The sequence below is a fragment of the Parus major genome, chromosome 4A (genome assembly GCF_001522545.3).
Source record: "Parus major isolate Abel chromosome 4A, Parus_major1.1, whole genome shotgun sequence".
In the NCBI taxonomy this organism is placed as follows: domain Eukaryota; kingdom Metazoa; phylum Chordata; class Aves; order Passeriformes; family Paridae; genus Parus; species Parus major.
The window spans coordinates 11776067-11799063 of record NC_031772.1 but is presented as its reverse complement, the minus strand read 5'-3'; the positions used below and the strand labels follow the sequence as shown (position 1 = coordinate 11799063).

The 22997-nt window shown below is 41.0% G+C and overlaps 3 protein-coding genes across 15 annotated transcripts in view; 2 read left to right on the top strand and 1 right to left on the bottom strand.

The window, feature by feature from the left end:
* COL4A6 (collagen type IV alpha 6 chain) overlaps nucleotides 1-8145 on the top strand; it is a 123560-nt gene extending 115415 nt beyond the window's left edge. For 2 of the 4 annotated variants that reach the window (XM_015626025.3, XM_015626024.3), the window contains 7 exons: nucleotides 15-176; nucleotides 1068-1166; nucleotides 1966-2112; nucleotides 2471-2587; nucleotides 3286-3477; nucleotides 3695-3981; nucleotides 5481-8145. In XM_015626025.3, coding sequence (XP_015481511.1) covers nucleotides 15-176; nucleotides 1068-1166; nucleotides 1966-2112; nucleotides 2471-2587; nucleotides 3286-3477; nucleotides 3695-3981; nucleotides 5481-5741 — 1265 coding nt within the window. In that variant the 3' untranslated portion in view covers nucleotides 5742-8145. Of the gene's footprint in view, nucleotides 1-14; nucleotides 177-1067; nucleotides 2113-2470; nucleotides 2588-3285; nucleotides 3478-3694; nucleotides 3982-5480 lie in introns of those variants that run through there. The other 2 variants (XR_001521306.3, XM_015626026.3) reach the window with 2 other exon arrangements.
* Nucleotides 8146-8224: 79 nt separating this feature from the next.
* Nucleotides 8225-20085, bottom strand: ATG4A (autophagy related 4A cysteine peptidase). Of its 5 annotated transcripts, none has more exons than XM_015626049.2 (13): nucleotides 19957-20085; nucleotides 18295-18405; nucleotides 17064-17135; nucleotides 16619-16717; nucleotides 15326-15427; nucleotides 14838-14910; nucleotides 13858-13937; nucleotides 12703-12890; nucleotides 12522-12600; nucleotides 11462-11607; nucleotides 10808-10864; nucleotides 9761-9941; nucleotides 8225-9508 (listed from the first exon to the last, which is right to left on the bottom strand). In XM_015626049.2, exons 1-13 carry the CDS (start codon nucleotides 19964-19966, stop codon nucleotides 9444-9446), a joined length of 1263 nt encoding a protein of 420 aa, XP_015481535.1. In that variant the 5' UTR covers nucleotides 19967-20085; the 3' UTR covers nucleotides 8225-9443. The 5 variants fall into 5 exon arrangements, with proteins under 5 accessions (XP_015481535.1, XP_015481532.1, XP_018862044.1 ...); XM_015626046.3 differs by lacking the exon at nucleotides 19957-20085 and adding an exon at nucleotides 19001-19048; XM_033514072.1 differs by lacking the exon at nucleotides 19957-20085 and adding an exon at nucleotides 19001-19025 and having other exon boundaries at nucleotides 8607-9508; nucleotides 9830-9941.
* A 113-nt stretch (nucleotides 20086-20198) lies between these two features.
* Nucleotides 20199-22997, top strand: part of PSMD10 (proteasome 26S subunit, non-ATPase 10) — a 10379-nt gene continuing 7580 nt past the window's right edge. For 5 of the 6 annotated variants that reach the window (XM_033514076.1, XM_015626056.2, XM_033514075.1 and 2 more), the window contains exons 1-4: nucleotides 20199-20352; nucleotides 20473-20571; nucleotides 21567-21713; nucleotides 21821-21987. In XM_033514076.1, coding sequence (XP_033369967.1) covers nucleotides 20239-20352; nucleotides 20473-20571; nucleotides 21567-21713; nucleotides 21821-21987 — 527 coding nt within the window. In that variant the 5' untranslated portion in view covers nucleotides 20199-20238. The remainder of the gene's footprint in view (nucleotides 20353-20472; nucleotides 20572-21566; nucleotides 21714-21820; nucleotides 21988-22997) is intronic. The other variant, XM_015626054.3, reaches the window with a different exon arrangement.

Genomic DNA, 22997 nt, shown 5'->3' with positions numbered 1-22997 from the left:
TCTATTGTATCTAGGTTTTCCAGGTCCTCCAGGACCACGGGGACCCCCTGGCCCAGCTTCTGATCAAGGTGACACAGGCACTCCAGGTTTCCCTGGTGTTCTTGGCTTGCGAGGCATTAAGGGCGATTTGGGACCCACTGGTCCAATTGGACTCCCTGGAGCATCTGGATTCAAAGGTAATCTCGCCTTGAAAGGATCTGGGAGTGTTTTGACAGCTGTCATCTTGACAGTAGGAATGGCTGTTGGGTGGTTAGTGTGGCCTCCTCATTCAGGTGTAATAGCTGAATTTGATGTCTCAAGCTTTCCTTTTGGCTCCTGCAGATTTTATCTTCTGACTCCAAAAGCAGTAAAGTAGGGCCAGCTCCAGCTGTTTTTCAATGTATCTCTAATTATTTTTTTCCTCTTGTCTTTGTTATTTTTCTGAGTAGATGGTATCCACCTGCAATGTTGCTGTGCTTGTTGACCACAGTTAACCCAGTTGTGCTCTCTAGGCAAGGACTGGAGTTGCTGTTTCATCCTACCTGTCCTGTATGCTCAGAGGCATGAGTGTGGTGGATTTAGGTCTCCACAAGAGGATTGTAGGAGTTCAGAGATGATGTTCTGGGCTAAGACAGGGAGCATGTTGATCTCTCTTTAGTCTGTACCAAAGGAGGCCAAAGGGCAGCTACACACAGGGACTCCAAGAGCAAGGTTTGAGAGATACCACACAGCTCAAAAGCCAGGGCAGGATGGAGAACCACTGCCACATGAACAACTGTCTGCTGTCTTTGTAGGCTGGCAGATCCCATCACTCTATGTGCTGTGCATAGAGATGAATTTCAAATAGTAAAGATGTGCACTCTCCAAGAGTTACTCAAGGAAGAGGAAGAGTACTTTCAATAAAGTACAGTTAGGAAGCAGTGGAAATTCTTGTCTTGAGGCTCTGCAGCCATTGTGGATGTGAAATTTGGCACAGTCTGCCTTGAGGGTTGTGGTCCCCTCTGTGTTGGAGCCCCAGTGCTGTTGAGAGCTGCAGCTATGGGTCAGAATTAGTGCTGAGACCCAGTCTTAGCTGTGTGTCTTTGCAGGTGCAAGAGGTGAACCTGGCCTAATGGGGATGCCAGGTAAAGATGGGCCTCCGGGGGATCCTGGTTATGCTGGGCTGAAAGGTGAAATGGGCCATCGAGGTGGGTGCTGGAGGATTAAAAAAGTTGTTATTTATTGCACCTGGTTTGGGCTGGGGATGACTTCAGAGCTCTCTTAATGGGCTTATTTGGGAGACTCTTCATTTCTTAGGGACTTATCAGGATTTTGTGAGAGACAGGACCACTTAAAGACATTCTAAAGCATGATTAATCTTTTTCTACAGTCTCATGAAGTCGTGAGAGCATCTTCACCACGTTCACTAGATGGTCGTGGTCAGTGATCACAAGACCACAGGTCACAAGGTTAAATAGCCAATAAACTTCTACCACAAAAGAATGTTCTACTTTCACACCAATAATTAATTATTTTGTTTTATAATTCTTTGCTGCAGTGCGGACATTCTTAACCAGTCATATAATGACACACAAGACTACTTGTTATACCTTAAACTTCTTATTACCTTTATAACTACTTTTATGTCTTAGCCTTAAAACCTTAGAACTTTCCACTACTTAGCTTAATGTCTTTTCTATCTAAACTACAAACTCACATTCTTGCTTATGGTTTTAAATCTGAAAGCTTTTTCAATGCTTCAGGCCTAACCCCTTGTTAATGTTTATATTTGAGATTGCACACTCAAGATTTTGAGAACTTTCTGTGCTTGGAATTCCCACAGAGACTGAAATTAGTTAGAAGGAGCTTGACATACTTTTTACAAGGTACTCAGTGCTGATACACAAAGTTGGTCTTAATGTCACATTTTTCTCCTTTGTGTCAGGATTAGCATCAAATCTGTGTGGTTTTTGTGGGGTACTTACACATCCTTCGCCCCATGTGCAGGTCTCCCTGGCAGACCAGGGGCTCCAGGAATAACCCCACAGCCAGAAGTACTCACAGCCCCTGCAGGATTACCTGGTCTGCCAGGAATTGATGGTGTTCCTGGCTTTGATGGAGATCCTGGATTCCATGGCTCGGCTGGAAAACCAGGTAAAAAGTACACTCAGATCACCAAAATGCTGTTCTTCTGGAAGAGAAACACTACTTGATCAAGTGCATTAGGAATGTTTACAGGGTTTTTTAATTAAGGAAAGAATTCCATCAAATGAATACAAAGATAATGCGTCATTTTTAACCACTTCTGATATTCAGCTGCACCTCTAATCCTTTAATAGACAAACAGATCAGGTGGAGTCTCTTTAGGAGGTGGCTGTTTATAACCACAGCTGCTGAAGAGTGAGCTCTTGGCATGGCTGCTGACATCTTATTTCCCTTCTGGAATGTGATTGCAGGAGTCAAGCCAATAGTATGAAGAAATAATAATACTAATAATTCTATTTTATTTCAGGCCCAAAAGGTTTGCCAGGAAGATCTGGCCTGAAAGGACGTGATGGCTTACCTGGAATTCCTGGCATAGCTGGGGATCCAGGACTTTCGGGTGCCCCAGGACCACAGGGATTTGAAGGTAATTTTATGATTTGGGGAGTACAGATCAAAAAGAAGCAAATGGTAGAATTGTGTTTGCTTACAGCTTCTGCAGAGACCCTCCCCATTACCCAATTACCTGAGGAAAATCAGAGGATGGCTGTGGTGTTGTGTTTTGGACCTGCAATGAAAGAAATTTAATGTTCAGTGAGGAAAGTTCTGTCACATGTCCTTGTTGATGTCACTTCTGGTGTTTTTGTAGGTGCAATTCTAAACACTTTTTGGTTTTCATGTTTTGTGGTTGTGGGAATCATCCTGAAGATCTAGAAGAGTGATGTAGCATTCACAGTAACCACAGCTTTGAGGCTTGGACACAGTAGTGTCCCTCTGGAGTAGAGGAAAGGCACAGTGAGAAAGAAGAGAAATATCATCAAGAAGAGTGCTATAGCAAAAATTAGGTTTTGGTTGGTGCTTTGAGATCCTCAGAACTACTATATTGTGAGATATACCTAACACACTGGCACCGGAGTTGTTGGAGAAACAGGGAAAACAAAAAGAGGAAGAGAATGGGTGGGTCATGCTGCCTAACACTTTTGGAGCTGTTAAGTTAATTCATGTAGCAACCATTTACCTTGGACTCTTCATTGTACAAGACTGACATAAGTAATGCCAAGTGGGGTATAGAGCCAGCTGATGTCCACACTGTGCACTAGCAATAACGATTCTTCTGTCTCCTAGGTGCTGCTGGGAAGCCAGGTTCCCATGGTTTGCCAGGAATGCCTGGTAGGAGTGTGGGCATTGGATACACTCTAGTGAAGCACAGTCAATCAGATCAGATCCCCCCATGCCCCATGGGAATGAATAAGCTCTGGGATGGCTATAGCTTATTGTATGTGGAGGGACAGGAGAAGTCACATAACCAGGATCTTGGTGAGTTGACAGAATTCTTTCAAGAATGAACATCACAGGCCAAAATTACATTTAAAAAGCCACTAGGTGCGGGCTGTAGTGGAGGTGGTGACAGTTGGCTTGGCCAGATCTGCACTGGGAGCAGTGTCACTCATGCCATCCTCACCACTAAATGTTGGTATGTATGATTTGGAGTATTTGGCAGATACTTGGTATGACCACTTCTCCAATTTTTCAGGTTTTGCTGGCTCATGTTTGCCTCGCTTCAGCACCATGCCTTTTATTTACTGCAACATAAATGAAGTGTGCTATTATGCCAGCCGAAACGACAAGTCCTACTGGCTCTCCACCACTGCTCCCATCCCCATGATGCCTGTATACAGCGTTCAGATCCCACAGTACATCAGCCGGTGCTCTGTGTGCGAAGCACCTTCGCAGGCTGTGGCTGTGCACAGCCAGGACATCACCATCCCACAGTGTCCCCAGGGCTGGCGCAGCCTGTGGATAGGATACTCCTTCCTTATGGTAAGGACACTACTGCTAGTGCAGAGGCAGCTTTAAACATCTTGATTTCTCTTCTCTAATAATGTTACTGAGACTGTGTTCTGTGAGTTACTTACAGGAACCTGGAACCCTGTCTCTTCTTGCCTCAGTTCATTTCTTCATCAGCTGAGTTGCTATAGCTCTGTGTGTGCTCTGCTTAGCAGCTGTCCTGATCAGTTTTGCTGTTAACATTGCTGCCTAAGTTCCATATTGCTATAAATGAAATTAGAATTTTGACAACTAGGTTTTTTGAGTTAACAGCAGTTTAATTAATAATGAATACAATTTAGTAAATTGTGTAGCATTTAAAATTGTATATTTTATATATATATACAGTAAATTATTATATATATATATATATAGTAAATTGTATAGCACATAAAATAATAGTTTAGTAAAAGAATACAATTTAATAAAAAAATACAATTTATATAAGTAATTTACCAGTAATTCAGTATGATTAAAGCATAAGCAAAACTGACCAGGGTACGGAGAGGGCTTCCCACCCTACCTCACGTACAAAATGGACCGGGGTACAGAGAGAGCTTCCCACCCTGCCTCACATACAAAACAAAGCACTTCAAGCTAAACTTACATACTGTATGCTTATATGTATTCATTAATGTTTCCCATAAGTTTCCTCCTATTTCAAATTTTTTTGATTTTACGTCACTATTCTTCATGGAGCAAGCCTCACTTGTTGTTAGGGGGTCTTCAGTCTTCTTTTGGAGGTCTTTGGACGAAGGCTTATACTCATCCTTGTTGTCCTCTGGATAACCTTACAGGTTTGTGTGTGCGTACTAAGCATTGTGTTATGTAAGTCTACTAATTAGTCTTACATTTAATGATTTTTAGACCCTATCCCTAAAGTCTTTCCAACTTTGTTCATCTCAAGGTCTATTTCATCTTGGGACATCACTTATCTCAAAACTACATAATGTACCTTAATTTTAACATGTAAAACCTGTAAAGGGGTACATCTGCCTTGTAACACTGATTCTCTTGATTGTTTCTAATAATAGCTTTCCAAATAGGTACAATTTAGTTAGCACAAATCAATTCCATTTATTACAATATTGCCACAGTTGTTCTTCAATCCTTTAAATGTGGGAACAGTAATTAAGCTACAGTATTGACTTAATCCTCTTTCTCAGTGAAAAAAGGTTTCTATTGCCCTCTCCTAGAAGCTAATTAGTGTAAGATTGTTAGAAAAACATTATGTCAGCATTATTGTTTCCAAATTTTCCCAACTTTCAAGTGAAAAGCTGGTTTTCCATTAATCTAGGCCTGCCTGCATATTCAGCCTAAGTATGTTCCTTTGCTTTTTGCCTTCTAGCTCAGACTCAAGAGACAGATCCACATAGCCAGGGTATAATTTTGATTGCCTTTTTCACTCCTTTTAGCAATGGAACCAGGAGACCAGAACCTCTGTTTTATCTCCTCTTCCTTTGAACTCACTCAACTTGCTATCTTTATTTCAGCACACTGCGGCAGGGGCAGAAGGTGGAGGCCAGTCCCTTGTCTCACCTGGTTCCTGCCTGGAGGATTTCCGAGCTACTCCATTTATTGAGTGCAATGGTGCTCGGGGAACATGCCATTACTTTGCCAACAAATACAGCTTCTGGCTGACAACAGTGGAGCAGGAGCAGCAGTTTGTCAGTGCTCCTCCCTCAGAGACTCTGAAAGCGGGGCAGCTTCGGACTCGCGTCAGCCGCTGCCAGGTGTGCATGAAGAACTTGTAGTAACAGAAATGCAGTTATGGGAAAAGTCTTTGTTACCCCAGATTAGACATGAATGACTGGATAAGGGTAAATTCACAAACCTGTTTTGTGTGTGCTTGATGGGTGAATCAGCCAGCCAGAGCTCTGCAAAAATCAACTTTCAAGTCTAGGAGATTGTGCACAGAAGAGGGAAAGACCAGTGTTCTGAAGCCATTTTTTTAATGAAACATGTTTTTACTTCAATGTTTTTTTCCCCTCCCTTATGGCTACCTCAGAAAGTCTCAGTGAGTTCTTACTCAGACTGGATAACAGCTCATACCTTGTACCACTCCTCTGTCTGAGGCACATCCAGTCCTCACCCAGAAACTTTGCCAAAGCTGTGCTTAAGTAGTGTCTTTGCAAACAGTATTTGGTCTAGTGTGAGGGAGTGGAGACTCATTCTCCTGTGAAACACAGAGCTAGTTAAAATTTATCAGTATATGCTGGGTGACTGGAAACACTATGCACTAATGGTTGATAATGGATTTTCTTAGAAAAATTGAAAAATGAATGTTTTGCTTTGCTTATTACACAGATGGAACATTCTTTTCTCCAGTGACAGGTAATCAGTTTTAATCCAGACTGATATCCACAGCTGACCTTAAAGAGTTACACCAAGGGAAAAAGCAATTTTTCATGTGAAGATAAATCCAGAACACCTCTACCATTTTTCATTGCTTTCTATTGAAATATATGCCAGGTCTGTTGGCTTCAAGGTCTGTGCTTATCTTTTTGCAGCTAATGATATGCAGGTGATATGCAGCCATACTTTATTAGCCAACATTTTTATTACTATGAACATAAATTTCCTTTCTGAGGCAGCTTTGGCACACTTATTTTGTAATTATTCAAGCTGTGTGTGTGTGAAAAAGTAGAGCCTTTACTAGATGGCACGCAAGCTTATGCAGATACAGGAGTAAGCAGTTATGGGATGTACATTTTTTACTCCTACAGTCACCATGTATTGTATACTGCTTCCTCTGGGCTTTATTGCTTTTAGTTTAAAAAAATTGTATCTCTACTGTATGCACTGTTAATTTTCCTTCAGGGCGTAATTAAAAAGAAGTGCCACTAACTGATTTTCCTGGTATATTTTAAGGGAAACCCAGGACAAAGGTATGCTTATACCTTTAATGAATTCATTCAGTAGGCCTAAAGTTACCATTAACCTCTCTGGAGTCAAGTGTGTGAAATTCTTGCCTATTGACATTCCAGGACCTTTCAAATGAGTGCCTTGCAAATACACTGTTGCCTTGGCTTAAAAATCTTTATGATAAAATTATTTGGAAAATTATTATGAGTGCACAACTGAGATGTTATTTTAGGCAGATAATGATCAATAAAGATGAAAGTATTACTTGCATAACACATTATTACCTTCATACATGGTGATCAGAGCTCTCCAAGCTCTGGAATTGAACCACACTAGAGATGAACAGGGAAGTTGTGAGGAACAATGTAGCCATTCATCTCCTATTCCTAATTGTGAAAGATGAGCAACTGCTTTGGATTATTTTGCAAATATCTTTAAGGCATTTTCACACTCCTGAGCAGCAGTCCTTTCCTGCAGGATATCCAGTCTACTTCCTAGCTGTCCTGGTACAGACAGCATGTTGCATTTACATCCTGGGTTATGCACATGCAATTTTAAAACACTTGTGTGCACAGAGCAAAGCTCAAGACTTCTGAAAAATCATGCAGATAACTGACGTAGTACAATGAAATTTTCAGCCACTGGGTTCCTGTGGTGCTACAGGGACATGTTGATCAGGTCTTTTATCTGCAGGGACATGGCTTTATTTTTGAACATGACAAATGCAAACCCAATTAATTTACTCCCCAGAATCAGAGCTTTTAAGCACCACTGTCTTTAGAGAGTTGCTTCTCTTGAAGTAAGTGGCTCCACTGATGCCCCTGTCCAAGCTTCCATCCAGTTCCACCAGCCACTTCTTGTCAGGTGCACTGAGCAGGAATTCCAATCACCAGCTGTTCTGCCGTCAGCCCCATTTCCATCCATCTGTTCACCCCTACCCAGAATCCTACAAGAGCTGTGCAAGGCTTAGGCTTCTCTGAAGAGGCTAAGGGTGGCTTGGGGAATAAGCACATGGTACTCCACTGAGGGTCATTTAATTATTTTTTTTAGCAGGTACTGCTCAAGACTGAGTATTTCAGAGCAAGGGCTCATTTTAATTTTTTTTCTGTGGGGAGGAGAGGGCTGCAACTGATGTCATAAGCATGGTATCTTCATGTATTAATGAAGAAGAAATACTTTGTTTAAAAAAACATAAACCTCTGCAGCTAATCTATGGAGACGGGGAGAAAATGGTATTTTTCCTACATGTATAGTTTCCAAACCATGGCTAATAAATGTTGAACGCAAATAAGATGAAGTGTGCCCTGGTCATGACTATTTTCTTGAAAATCACACTGCCCTGATCCAGAAGTGCAAGTGAGAGGAGACAGCATTCAGGATTTCTCTATGTGGTCATTTATTACTGAAGATGTGAGATTCATGTCCATTACACTTTCATGACAAAATGATCAGAATAGGGACTGTCTGATAGTAAAAAGGAACTGTAGAAGGAATTAGAAGATTTTTGCCTTTATTCTGAGCTGATTTTCTTATAGCTGCTACAGAGATACTCTTCCTAAGAAACAAAACTACACTGGCTCTTCTGATAAACCTGGAGAATTAAGGCACTTTTACCAAAACAGATTTCAAAAGGCAACAAGTCAAAATCCAACAATTAAATAATTTGCATATGCCTATATATTAAGTTTTAAGATAACCTGGATTATATTTTGTTCACACAAACAAATTAACAAAATATAGCAGCATACAACCTATGAAAAGCTTAAGAAATTTATTAGATGCACAGATAAAGTGCAGTGACAGAGATACTTGTGTAAATCTTTTTTAAAATAAATAAGGTACAATTGACTCACCTTAGCTCCAAAATAAAGTCAGCCTAAGTTAAAACGATTGAACTTTAAGGTCAAGGTGAAATATATCATAACTACAACAGTGGTTGTGATCTGTATCAACTATTTGAGGATCCTGTTCCTCTTGAGGTCTCCCAGAAACAGGAAAGGAAGGCTATTGCAAACGGATATGTTAGTCATAGTTCCTTTCACAGAAACATTTTTGTCATAAAGTGTGGTTGCTCAAATACATGTTAAAATATTTAACAAGGAAAACAATTTTCTCCTGATCAAGTTGATCTTTTAAACAAGACAATGTATTTTTTCTATGATGCAGCCCACCAATAGGAACAGAAGCAAACATTCTCCTTAACTGAAGACTGTTTTGCTTTAAGAACTAAACTACTGCATTATATGAGAGCAAGAAATACCCATTTCTGTGTTACCCCTTTCCCCAAATATACAGCCTGATGACAGACTTACTTGTGCCTTAATCTCAGAGGTCCATTTGTCTTCAAGAAAGACACACATTAAAAAGAGGTTCCCTTTCAGGGTCTTATAATAAAATCTTTCACTGCCTTTCCATCTGGGGAAGCTCTTTGACAGAAGGTACTGTCCCTGTTGGAGTTTTGGATGATACCAGGTGTTTGTTCTCTGTTATCCATGATTTCAGGCACTTTTAGGCTAACGGCTGTGTAATTTGAGCCAATGAAGTAATATTAGCAATATGTTCAATACTCAGAAGGGTCACCACAGCTTCCTTCATACACTCAGGATTTCAAATTCTTCTTCCAATTCAAATAGCTTGTCAGTAGATTCAATCAGTTCTGAAAAATAAATTAAACCATTTATAATGTAAAGACATGTCTGATTTTGTTTACTAAAAAAAACCCTCAACACCCCCCTCCCACCCACCCCCCTTCTGAAATGCTGCCTTTGAAATATTTTTTAAGATTTAAAAATATACTGTGCTAGCACTTGTAAATTGGACATGGCCTGTTTGGATAACATACTCTGTAAGAGTAAGCCTCTTAATCATTAATGATTGCTTGATCCTCACAAAAGCCCTGTTATTCCACCTGTGATGGTTCTCCTGTTGGCTGAGGAGCCCACTCTGCTGCCCAGCAACACTTTCAGTGGTACCACACCTGCTCCTGTGGTTGTCACTTCTGGCTTGGTAGGAGGTATGAAAGGAGGCCAGTGTGGTGGGTGCTTCTGGACCAGCTCAAACATCTGTAGGCTCTGTTGGTTTAGAATCTCCTGAGGACAGAATACAAACCAAAAAACTGCCTGCTTAATTAAAAACATTTTTAATACTGTATATCTATCAAAGAACAAAGGCTGTAAATTCCCATTATTTCAGGTACCATTCACCTGCCACATGAATCACTGCTTCACACATCTCTAGTATTCTCCTACTTGAAAACACACCTGGATCACTTATCACTTAAGATGGATCACTTAAACTCTCCTAGAAGTTATCAGTGCATTATAATGAGCTTCGATATCCATACATCTATAATTTTGTTTACATGGAGTAAACAGATACCAAGAGCATACTTCTGCCTTTTAAAAGTAAATTACTTGCTTGAACCTCTCTGTGTTCAAGTTTTCTATTAATCAATGGGAACAAAAGACAGATCTATCTACTCAAAAAAATCCAACAGATTTTGGAAGATAGAAGAACAAGTTATTATTGAAGCAAAATTTCACCGCTATCAGATGAGCTACATCTTATCTTCTACTTCAGTTATTTGCAAACTGCTTTCTGTAGCCTTTTTCTAAATAAATGCTTTTGGTTGGTGGTACTTCATATTCACATTCTTGTTGCTTAATATTCCAACTGCTTGCTGTGTTTCTCAGTAAATGACTTAGGTATGAGCCACTAACACAATACTGCTAACAGAAGACAAACTCAGGAAGGCAATGTATGTACTTGTTCTCCTAGTCCCAGGGCTCAGGGTTGCAAAATGCTGAACAGACTTGATCAGCAGTGTCAGCTCTCCCTGATGATTAGTGCCACCTTCACTGGGTATCATTTAATTTGCAGGCAGAGATATTCCATTAACTGAAAAAAGAACAGTATCCATGATTTCATACAAAGCAAAAAAAGATATTAGTATTACCTTTTGTACAAGACTACACCAGTTATCAAAATCACATTCTTCTTTGCAAAAGAAGCCCTAAGGAAAGAATACACATAGTAATATTAAATACAATATGTCAATAAGCAAAGATGCTTAAAGATGCAAAGATGGTATCTATGTATGGGTTATATCTCAAGTGACAATATCCCATAACCCAACCAAAGATACTGGCATGAGATCAGACTGAATTTCTTCAACTACTACAGTATTCTTGTGACCTATATGGGATGACTCCTACAATTCCACTTGAACATTTGTAGATTAAATAAAACAAGCTCAAATAAGTATCTTCTTGAGAGCAACCAAAGCACAGATGATAGTGATGGAATAAAATAAGGAAACCTGATTCAGTTCCTTGATTTGACTTACAAACTACTTCTTGGAAAATGTTGATGTTGCTCAGGAAAGAAACTTAATTGGCTTCTCAGGATACAAACAGTTGATACCCTACTAGAACTAAAATTAATGTATCCTATGCAGTTAATATGTAAACAACTATGTGTTGAATTTCAGATTGCAGAAAAGTGCCCTGTGATCATCACTGTAATCAAGGAAACATGTTGCTGCCCTTAAAAATACACAGAAGTATTGCTTTGAATCAAGTACACCCATTTATTATTTTCTAACACCTACTAAAGCTACTGAAGGGTCCAAATTCATGATCTTCATTCTGTGTGGGGCATGCTGGCAGTGGAAGCTCTCATCATCAACTGTCCCATTTTCTTCTGAATCTACAAAACTCTGAGTGGTGTGAGGATCCAAGTAGATCAGCTCATTGCCTGGGGGATGTAAAATCTATATGGTGATAACAAGTACAAAGCAGTAATAAACACTTATTCCATCCAGACTTGTAAAACATAGATTGGATTATCAGCATAGTCTGTATCTCAACTCTATCTAGGGAGTCTTTAAGAGTACTGGAAAGCCCAGCACAACAGTATCCCACAGGGCATTTAGTATAATTTTCCACTGTTATCTTTTAGGGTAGATTTTTGGATGTTTTTTCTACCTTTGTCACATACTTTCCATTATCTACATGAAGTCCAGTAGAGTTTTTAAATATCTCAACTGTAGTAATCCCTAATATTCCTCAGATCAAAGATACAGGATGACCACAAATGCAATCTGTAATCCTATTAGGCATTCACCCAGAAACTGAGCGAGTAAGTCTGACTAAAACAGCTCATGTTCTGCAAAAGAACAAAATATCCAAGAAGTTACAGATCAGACAAGGGTGAAATATGAAAGGCTGAATCTAGGATTAACTATTGCATTAATTAGTAAAGGAAGACATAGAAGAAGGTGAAAGACATACTGCTTTGAGAAAAAAGTTTAAAATTATGAAATAATTTAAGAAAGCCAGGAAGCAAAAGAATAAGACAAGATACTCTTCACTACAAAGTATTAATGATTAGAAAATTTCAGTATTTAAGCAACAGTGACATTTGACACTTGTTGAATGCTATAAACTTTTCCTAGTGTCTTGCTCTTGCTTATATCATTCCATATTTTTATGTCAAGCTTTGCTGCTCCTTTTCTGTTCCTATAAGGATAGTCTCATATTGTTCCAGAAGTGTGTAAGTTTATTTTTCTCCATTCTCATGCTTAAAATACTTACTACTGCCCCTTCCCAAAGAAAATCCTTTGTTTTTCAATCATATGGATATTTGGAGTAAGTTTCTTTCTTCCTTACCTAAAAATCCTATAAAATAATAGGCATTATTGGGTTTCCCTCCTAATGCTCCCAAAGACTGTGGCATCTTAAAGCATTCCTAGGAGTCCAAAGAGAGAAAAATTAAATTGATTTGTTTATTGATATAACAGATACCTGAATTTTTTCACATACAGAAACAAGTCTCTGAAGAATCCCTTACTTTAAATGCATCAATATACACTGGATTGATGTGATTAATCCCTAGCCGGAGAGGGATAATGAGCAAGAGGGGCTTCCAGCCTGGGCACAATCCTGCTATGTTCCTGTTTTGGCCAAGAGCACTTCTGTGCAAATGTGCACTGCTGTGGGCAACGCTGCTGCTCTGGGCAGGGGACCAGCACATCTTCTCTAGAGGAATGAAAAGAGAGATCAGTGAATGCATAGAGGAATACAGAGCAGATCTTCCTCTCAATCATGAATTAAATTACTTTTCCAGACAGCTTTATAGAGCTCCTGTGTTAAGACAAAAGGAGCAGGGCATGGAAATCCTGACTACTTAGTAGAAGTAATTCTGGCAGTCAGAGTATGTGCTGGCACATTAGTGAGACATGAGAAAAATGAGGGGATGAAGTTTAAGACTGAAGTTAAATTTACTACTCTCTTAATGGTGTCAAGCTTTGCCTGGGAGACAATATAGCAGAGAGGAGGCATTAGAAATTCTTCAGGGAACTCTTCACTTCCAGTAATGTGGACATAAAATAAGCAGAAGTAGGGACTGAAGTAGAACCAGTCTGTGGCCAAATACCATTTGTAAACTCACCCTTCCTACAACTGAAAATAGGCCACATGTTTCTGAAGGATCTGCCCCTCATTTCCCTTTTGCCTGACAAAAGGAAATTTCTGGCAAACTCTATTACAAGCAATTCTCTATATTTTTACATACTGCAACTACATTCAATTGCTGGAGTGGGAGTTAAGGTAGCAGAGACCAAACTCCACCTTCTCATCCACATGTTAAGTTGGTCACTAAAAATGCCTCTCTGTTCTGTGCAAGCTTTACTTTTGGAAACCCCAAACCTGAGTATCCATTTCCTTTATTCCTTTTCTTACCCTGGGAACAGGGATGGTCCCAAGATTTTGCTCATACTTGGATACATTCAGGAGAGTGAAGTCAAATCAAAAACTGTCACCAAGGAAATAATCACAGAATCATCAAATCATTTAGGCCAGAAAAGACCTTTAATGACATCAAATCTACCACTACCCTAACGCTCCCAGAAGTAGCTTGTCTAAACAATCAAATCTGCCACGAGCATTAGCTACTCTTTAATATCTGCTGAGACAACAGTCCTGCAAAAATTCCTGTTTCACTTACTGATGTCTTCAATGACCACTGTATTGTCCATAGATACATAAACTGCTAATGAATTCCACTCATCAAATAAAGCAAGCTTCCTAAAAGACATAAAGGCAATAATTAATAAAAGCTTACTAGGACGATGAGGGTAGCTTTTAGCACACAACAGTTAAATGGTTATTGTATGAAAAGGTCATTTATTTGGAAAAAAAAAATCTGTTTGTTTGTTTTTTTTTTAAGTCTCCATGTAGTAAAAAGATAACTTTTAGTGTTTAACACTATTTAGAAAAAAATAATGAGTGGTTCCAGGAAAAACACACACTATACCATGTGCAAACTGTTTTGTCCTTTTGACAAATGCAAGAATAGTAACAGTTCAACCACATAATTAGGTTTATTACTTTTTATTGCAATTAACAGATTCCACTGTGTGATTCTGCCTATGGTGCCTGATATCATGTAGAGAATAAAAAAATTCCTATGCCAGCTTTTGATATTGCTTTGTGCTTAAGAAGTTCCACTAAACTCAGTGGAACTATTTCAGGCTGTTAAAAGCCAGAGGAGCTCAAGATTTTGGCACCCAAAAGTTAGGATGGTGGCATAATGTTCACTTTGTGTGACATCCAGAACTCTGGGGAAGGGAGCTCTTAGGCTGCACAGATGGTGTTGGTTGTCTAAAATGAGCCTGAAAAACTGGTATATGACTCGCGAAGAATTCGTAAGGGAAAGGAGCTGGAGGCCAGGACATCCTTTAACTCCTCTCTCTCTCCAGAATGTGTCTGACCCAGGGCTGCAGAAAATGGCACCCAGGACCTGCAGTCCAGCCTCCACCTGAAATCTGGTACATTTGCCTATCCCTCAGCAAAGTGAGCTCTAGTGTGGCTTCCACACTAGGAGCAGCTTCCAGGTTTTCTCCAGCAGCCTTAGGCACCACTGCGCAGCCTCTGAGCCCAGCAGCCCTGGGAGCACAGTATGAGGGAGCCACTGCCATGACTTACTTCAGTACTTGAGCAACTGTATTTGGTCCAAACCATTCTCCAATGGACTTCCCCTCTCCAACACCCATCTGTGCTGTTTTTATAAGGGAAAACACACACAGGAAAAGACCACAGAGAGGCTGGTCACAGTCTATGTCAAATAGCATGGCCTACTAATATCTTGACAAACATTCTAGAGCACATAGTTACTTTATTTAGCAAATTACAGCAGTTTACTGTCTATTTTAATACTATCAACTCTACTACCCAAAACTTGTACACTTTCTCAAGAGCCAGATTCTAGAGTACAGATTTATTAAGTCTTAGTGAATAATATTTCTGAATTATTATATTTTGCACCCACTTGCATACATTTTCATTTATATATAAATATATACATTGTCCTCATAATGACCTTCTAAAAATTTGGAATTAACTTATTTCAAATGAGAATGTTTCAACACCATAGGAATTTGAGTAGAAAAAAGGAAGTTGATGTGTGTTCTTACCCATCTGGTGGATGGAATAGCAGCAATCCTTTCTATCCAGAAAGCACTGTAAAATTCTATTATATTCTTCTGGTTGTTTTTTGTGTTTTTCCCATTGCCAATCTTTCAGGAAAAAAGTTATACAAATTAAAAAATAATGTTTTCATTGTACTGATCAAATTTCTAGATGGCAGAAAGCCATACAATGAGATCTTAAGAGACAATCCATCTCTAATATTTACATGTTATTTAGAGATCCTAGAAGTCACACCTTGTCATTTATTATCAAGCTTTATCATCATATGTTATCGTGTGAAAATTGAGAAACTAAAAGAACAATGCCAACTTCAAGTATATCCTGAGTGATCATTGCTGCAAATTGATAGCTATTGCTCTGCGTAAGCTTCCAAGACCATTTAAAACTATCTGTTCTGTTCAGACCTTTTTAGATTTGCAAGCATTTGTAGGATAATAAGACTCATAAAGCAAAGTCCAAACACAATGCTGTCCCTCTCCCACAGCACAATCGAAATCATGGCTTTGCCATGTGAGCTTCTGCTTCTAACATAAGGTAGTTACATCACATTTACTAACAGAGAAGCACATATACAGGGCTGATGCTATTTAGATCCATACTGCAAGCTCAAGGTCTAGTTTTTCTCAGGTAATACATTTGTTTGCCTACTTTTTCAGTTAAATCTTTGCACTACTGCTCTGTGGATTCAGCTATTCAAGTGATAAATCCACAAATCATGCTCCCATGGAAACCATTATAAAAGACCATAAGGATCACAGACCCAACCACAGCAAGGTAATTGACAGAAGAGTGACACACAGACCCTGGGATATAATCCTGTTACTACAGGACTAAGAGCAGGCACTACTGGGGTCTGCTGTGGGGTTTGGACTCAGGCTGATGATGGGTGAGTGGTCTGTGAAGTACTTTGTGTGGTGTCTATCACTCCTCACACCATCACCTTGGGCTTGCATTTTGGTGGCTATGTAACAAAAAGAGGGGAAGAACTCAGACCCATGGTGGCAAGTTCTCCCTTGGCTTCAACTTGGGTATTCTTCAAAAAGATTTATAAAATAACAACAGTGGGATTCCCTATTTGTTCTGCCTCTGTTTTTGTTTCTCTGCTTAAGGCTGACATGATTTTGCCCCATCAGACAAGAACAGTTGACTAGTAACTTTATCAGGGCATCACAGAAAGTTTCATTAATAAATTTAAGTTTTATGCTTTTATAGAAAACAACAACAAAAATTAAACAGCCTCCAAATAAAACAAAAGTTGCCTCAGCAACAGTACTCACCTCTTCCTAAATGTCTGCAGATCAGCGCCTGGGCCAGCATCATCTGCCCACACCTCAGCATGCATCCCCAGCCTGCATCAGATGACGGACCGGTGCCTCCTGGGAACGAAGTTGCTTACAGTCACCACAGGCTCTACAGGGAGCCCAGCTTCTGAAAGAACTTCTCAAACCTCTAATAACTGTTGTACAGGTTAAAGGCACTGAGCCAGCTCCTTTCTCTCCACAGTGCTGGTGTCACTTGACTGCTTGCCCCATAAATATATGAAGACCTGATTATATACAGGAACAAGCAAACACTGATTTTAATAGCTTTAATCTTTAGTTTGCATACACAGTTAAATTATGATCAAAACTTTCTAGAACTGTAAAAATAATTTCTTAGTCCCAAACATCATTACTAATCTTGCTAACCCATAACCAGGCAGCTGGAATGCTGAATACTCACCAATAGGTGAAAACTTTCTTCTATACGTAAACCAGAGACGGCCACTTATGTCCAACAATAACTTAGATTTGTCTGGAACAATTTTAAGAGGAAATTAATTATTAAAACAAACTTAAAACTGAAAAATTCAAATTATCCCTGTACAGTCAATATACAGAGTCCATGGAAGGTTCCTTTTAGCTTTTATATACAAGACTCTTAAAACATTTTTAGCAGTTCAAACACAGAGAGCTTTTTCAGACTGCTCATTAAAGTTAACTTATGAAGGATGAAATAATTATTACCCAATGAAATTTTATTAAGTGTTTGGAATGACGATATCCAGCCTGAATAAAACAACTCTGGAGAACTATGTCTTCAGGAAAGAACTGGTAAAGCAGGTTAAGAAGTTCTACATGCAGATCAACATGGAATTATACATTACCTCCAAACCCAAAAGAAAGTAATTATAAGGAAAGGTTAATAATGTTTAACTGGATTAAACCTCTGTAGTTTTTCTTGTTTGTTTAAACATGTGCACTTTCAGAATTCTCCAAAGGCTCTGAAGAATGCTTAAGAATCTTGCTGCATTTTCCCTTAGCTGTGGCTCAGACTGGTTGGCTTTTCCAAAGGATTCTCCAGCTGATCAAGGCTGCATGCAACACCCTTGGCTGTCCTGAACACCGTGCCTGCATTGGTGGCCACTGCCTTTGATATGTAACACAGGAGGATGCTGCTGTATTCTCTCCCAGGAGAAAAACTCATTTCTGAAATCTTATTTTTATATAAACACATTATTCTAACTTTTAGGTCATTTATTTATTTTCACTAAAATGCAGTATCTGCCACAGACTAACTTATTATTGTTATTTGAAATATCATTTTAGTTGCAAGTAACAGGCTGCAGACAGCATCCTTCAAAGGAAAATTACATTAGTAATGCTGAATATTTTCCAAAAGTTATTTATATATTTATTTCTGAGGCCCTGATGTTGTGAAGTGACCAGGTTCACATCTGACAGCCTTTGCTACAAGTGTGATCATATTGCATGAATTACAGTTGGAAGCACATTGACTTTGGTTCTGATTTCTGTACAAGAGGAATTCCACTGCTTACACCTGGTGTCTCACTGATGAAGAATAAATGTCCCTCATGAGACATTTAGGGAGCATAAGGAAATTAGGAGCTGTTGCTGCATGTAAATCTATGAATATTCTACAGATGTTACAGATATTTTAATTCTAAAGATACCTGTGTTTAGGTGGTGTTGCCTTCCTAAAATCCACACTGGCTCATCAGTTTCTGGAAATTCTTCTAAGCAATCTGACAAAATAGTGATCTGGTTTTCATACCTAGATAAAACTGAACAGGAATACACAAAATTCAAACTCCATTTTATCCCCTTGTTCTCTTATACACAACTTGGAGCTCTCAAACTAAACCAGTTGTAGCAAATCTTTGCAGCCTTTGGGGCTTCTGAGCAGTGCTGCCAGGTGCTTTTAATTTTCTCCCTTAAAAGCTGTTCTGACACTGAAATAGCCAATGCCTTGGTTTTTATTTAGATCCTCAGTGAGTGCTGAGAGAACACCAGGAATAACGCCTTGATTATACCTCACTGAAGCCAGTAACAATGACAGAAGTTCAAGATGACTTCAGCGAGGATGAGATTTGATTCAAGATAATAAGGAAAGGAAAAAAAAATTAGGCACCACAGCTTGATCTGAAAAGTAGAAAAAATACAAATCAGAGTGATTACGGCCTCATGCTTAATGGGAAGCATGTGAAAAGTGTTAGCAAGACTGGGCTTTACTTTCCCAACTGGAAAATTGGAGATTTTTAATCTGGAGATTTTAAAAAGTGGAGATTTTTAACACTTCAGAAAAAAAAAGATGTACTGATGTTATTATTCAATATCACATCTATTTAGTGAAAAATAACAAATGATAATTAATACTACCAAAAGAAGACAGTCCAACCATTTTCTAGATCATTAAAATGGTGCTTTCTGAAAGAGTGAAACAACAGTTCAAGTGTAAGAATTAATGTAAAATCATTTATTTTAGATAATAATCTTAAGGAATATACTTCTAAAAAACCAGACTTTAAAAATGAAAGCAAACGATTTATCCTACTTTTTAAATAAGTGCACATATATCCGGTATATATATAAAGTAAGACTCCATTTAAAGAAATATACATTCCATCCATTAAAAGAGAGCTGCACCACCCTCTGGTCGGAGCACTGGGGCCAACGCTGCCGAGACCCAATATTCCCAGTCCCCACAGGAAGTAATTAAACACCAGGACTTTGAGGTTTGCTGTCAGCTCAGCTCAGCAAAACTCGCACCGTGCTCTGCATTCTCCGTCAGAAAAACCGTCACTCACTGCACTTCGAGAGCAAATTATCTATTTTTGAGTCCAAAGACTTGAGACACTCTCGACCCCCGAAATCCAACCGGCGGCATCTGCGCCCCCTTCGCAGACACCTCTCTCGCCCCTGCTGCCGTATCACACTTCGAACCACTTGAGAAGGTACCGCCAGGGTTTCTTTTCCCTTCCCAGGGTATCCTTCCCGGCGCTCCCCTAGAGCGCTCCCTACCGAGCAGCGGCGCCTCCTGGAGCGGGGCTGGCAGACCCAGCTCCGGCCCCCCGGCTCCGGCCGCCCCGCGCGGCAGCCGAACCCCCTCGCGCCCCTGCCTCCACCCGAGCCACCCAGCCACGGCCCCAGGAGAGGCCGCGGGACCCCAAGCGCAAGGCGGCCCCTCACGGCGGATCGCACCGTGCCGCCCCCACCCGCCTCTCAGCCCACGGGCGTCTCCCGGCGCCCGCCGGCGGCCCTACTGGATCCCCCGAACCCCTGCCTGGCCTCTCAGCGCCGCTCCGCCAGCCGTGCCCGCGCCCCGCGCCCCTCACCGGCCTCCATCCTCCCGATGTCACCATCCTCCTCCCCTTTGCCCCGACACGGAGGCACAACACGGCAGCGCCGCGGGGCGCCTTGGGAGCTGCAGTCCTGCCGCCCGCCGAGAGCTCGCCGACCGGGCCCCTGTAGGACTACAAACCCCAGCAGACCTCGCGGCCCGAGCGGCGAGCGGAGCAGGCGAACAGGCGCAATTAGGTGGACTGGGCTCCTGCGCCCTTCTGATTGGTGGCTCGCGGGTTTGGCCCGCCCCGCGGGCGGGGTGGCACGGGGGCAACATGGAGGGCGCGGTGTCGGATCTGGTCGTGTGTAACCTGGCGTTTGCGGGGCACCTCGAGGAGCTGCGGGCGCTGCTGCTCCGCGACAAGGCCCAGGCCACGCGGGCCGACCAGGTCAGCCGGCTGCGGCCCCGGGCGGCCTGGGGGCGGCTTCTGCTAGCCGCTCCCGCTAGCCGCTCCCCGTAGCCGATCCCCATCCTTGCCCCGCTCACTCGCAGGCCTCTCCTCTTGCAGGATCACCGCACCGCGCTGCACTGGGCCTGCTCGGCGGGACACACAAACGTCTCAGACCTCCTTCTCGGGCTCGGCGTGCCTGTGAACGATAAGGACGATGTGAGTGCCGCGGCCCTGCCCCGGCGCGGTTGAGGGAGCCGTGGGCCACTGTGCGGGGCGTCCGGGTGCGTAGATGCTTTCGGGCCCGTTGCTGTCATGGTTTCATCTGCAGAGGGGCCCTGACAGCGACCGGGAGCAGCTCCCGGAGCCCTTGCGGGGCTCACTTCCTCCCTCTTCCCCCTCCTCCTGCCGGCTGGTGCGCCCAGCGCCCTATCTGTTACTTGGGCAAGTCCAGGCTTTGTGTGTGCGCTAGAAAGGCAGGGTGAAGGATTTCATACTTCTTATGGAAATAGGCGTGAGGACGAGATTTGAGACCTGCTTATTGTCCTGGAACTTTAGGAGAGCTGTTCTTATGAAGGAAGTTGCAAAACTAGAGGTGTTTGGATGGTTCTTGGGATTTTCACATTACCTTTATCTCAGTGTGATCTCTCAAGTATGTTGTGCCGAATCATGAGGCACCCTGAAGATTTCTCACATTGGGGAAGGCATTTATAAGGCAGATGCAGGTTCAGTGATTTCACAGTTGGAAAGGAGATAGCCTGCTCCTGTTCTAGAGGAAGTGTTGAAATATTTGCATCCATTACAAAGCATCTAAATGTCATCCATAAAGAAGGAAATGCCTCATGACTTTAGAAAGTAGGATATAGAAAAAAATACAGAAACTTTTTAACACCCTTTTTTACTACTGCTGTTTGTTCTTAAAAAGGCACGAGTGTGAATTCTGCAGGGATAAAGTGTTCTGTAAAGATACCATGCATAACTGCATGGCAGAAGTGATTTTTCTCATTTAACTGGCAGCTTTTTGCAGGTACTCAATGCAGGCATTTAAGAAGACATGAGACTTGCATCTAGCAAAAACCAATAATGTTTAGCTTTACACTGGTATGAATATGTGCAGTGTGAGTAGTTCAGGTTTTTCTGGGTTATGTATTATCATGGTTTTTTGCCTGAAACTCATGGTTTGAATAATATGGATCTTCTTCTTGCCTCTGTAGGCTGGTTGGACTCCTTTGCACATTGCTGCTTCAGCAGGCCGTGATGAAATTGTGAAAGCCCTTATTGCTAAGGGTGCTCATGTAAATGCTGTCAATCAGAATGGCTGCACACCCCTGCATTATGCAGCCTCCAAAAATAAGCAGGAGGTATGTTTACCTAAGCTACTGGAGCTGGTGGTATTCTTGGAAGAAGGATTTAGGTGTATTAAGTCCACATCCTCCTCCCCCACTCCTTTCTCTTTCAACATACTCAGATTGCAATCATGCTTTTGGAGAATGGAGCAGATCCGGATGCAACAGATCATTTTGAATCCACCCCATTACACAGAGCAGCAGCCAAAGGAAACCTAAAAATGGTACAGATCCTTGTGCAGCACAATGCAACTGTGGATATACGGGACTCAGAAGGGAATACTCCTCTGTAAGTAATTTTTAATTTTTATTTTGCTTAATATAGCATAATCTCTGTGAAATGAAACTCCATCACTTCAATGTTTGTTTTTTTTTTTAATTTTTCGTTTCCTCAAAATACTCTCTTGTTTCACATCCCTGTGCAATTAAAAAGCATTTCAGAAAGTCATACTTAGTCATACTAGTGGTCTGGACATGCATACAGTAATTAATTTTAAAATTTTAAATTTGTGTTTCAAAATTTAAAAATGTGTTACAACATACAAAATTTTAATTTGTGTTACTGCGTCTACTTAAAGAGTGTAGAGTACTTCTTGTATTAATCTGGAATATGTTGGTTGCTGCTACAGGGTAGAAAGTGAGCTAATGACATCAGTAAGAGGAAACTGGTCTTGCAGGCTTGGTCTACTCTGCCATGCCAAGCAAGAACTCATTTCAGAAACTTTTCTTCACCTCTCATTAGAGATCAATTTGAATCTGTAAGGGTCACAGCTACTTTGAAGTTGGTGTCAAAACCACAGTGGAATCCAGATTTTGCTGGGAATAAGATCAAGCAGTACGTTTTAGCTGTACATAAACTCCAGTATGATTCTGGAATGTACACCATTCTTCCTAAGACGCTGTGCCAAATGGAAAAAAGCATTTGCAGTAACTCATTCTTTTTTAGTATTGGATAATTTACTTCTCACCTTCAATTTAACAGAAATTGCCATTTTCCATTCTCACCAGGGATTATGTCCTCTTTAGCTTTGCTGACTGCAGAGCTAAATCCTAACCCAAAGAACTGTCTTAACATTGCAAGGAGATCAGCAGGAAGAGTGTTCTTGAGTTGCATAATGATAGCAGAGGAACTGGACAGCAAGCTTTGGAATCTGTCTAGGTAGTTAGCTGCTTGTGGATTTGTTGTTCTCAGATGTATCTCCCCCCAGTATTCACACTGTGATTTTGACATAGTGTAATTATTGCTCATTAAAAGCTTGGACAGTTTAACAGTAGCTGTGGGTTTCTTGTTCTCACTGC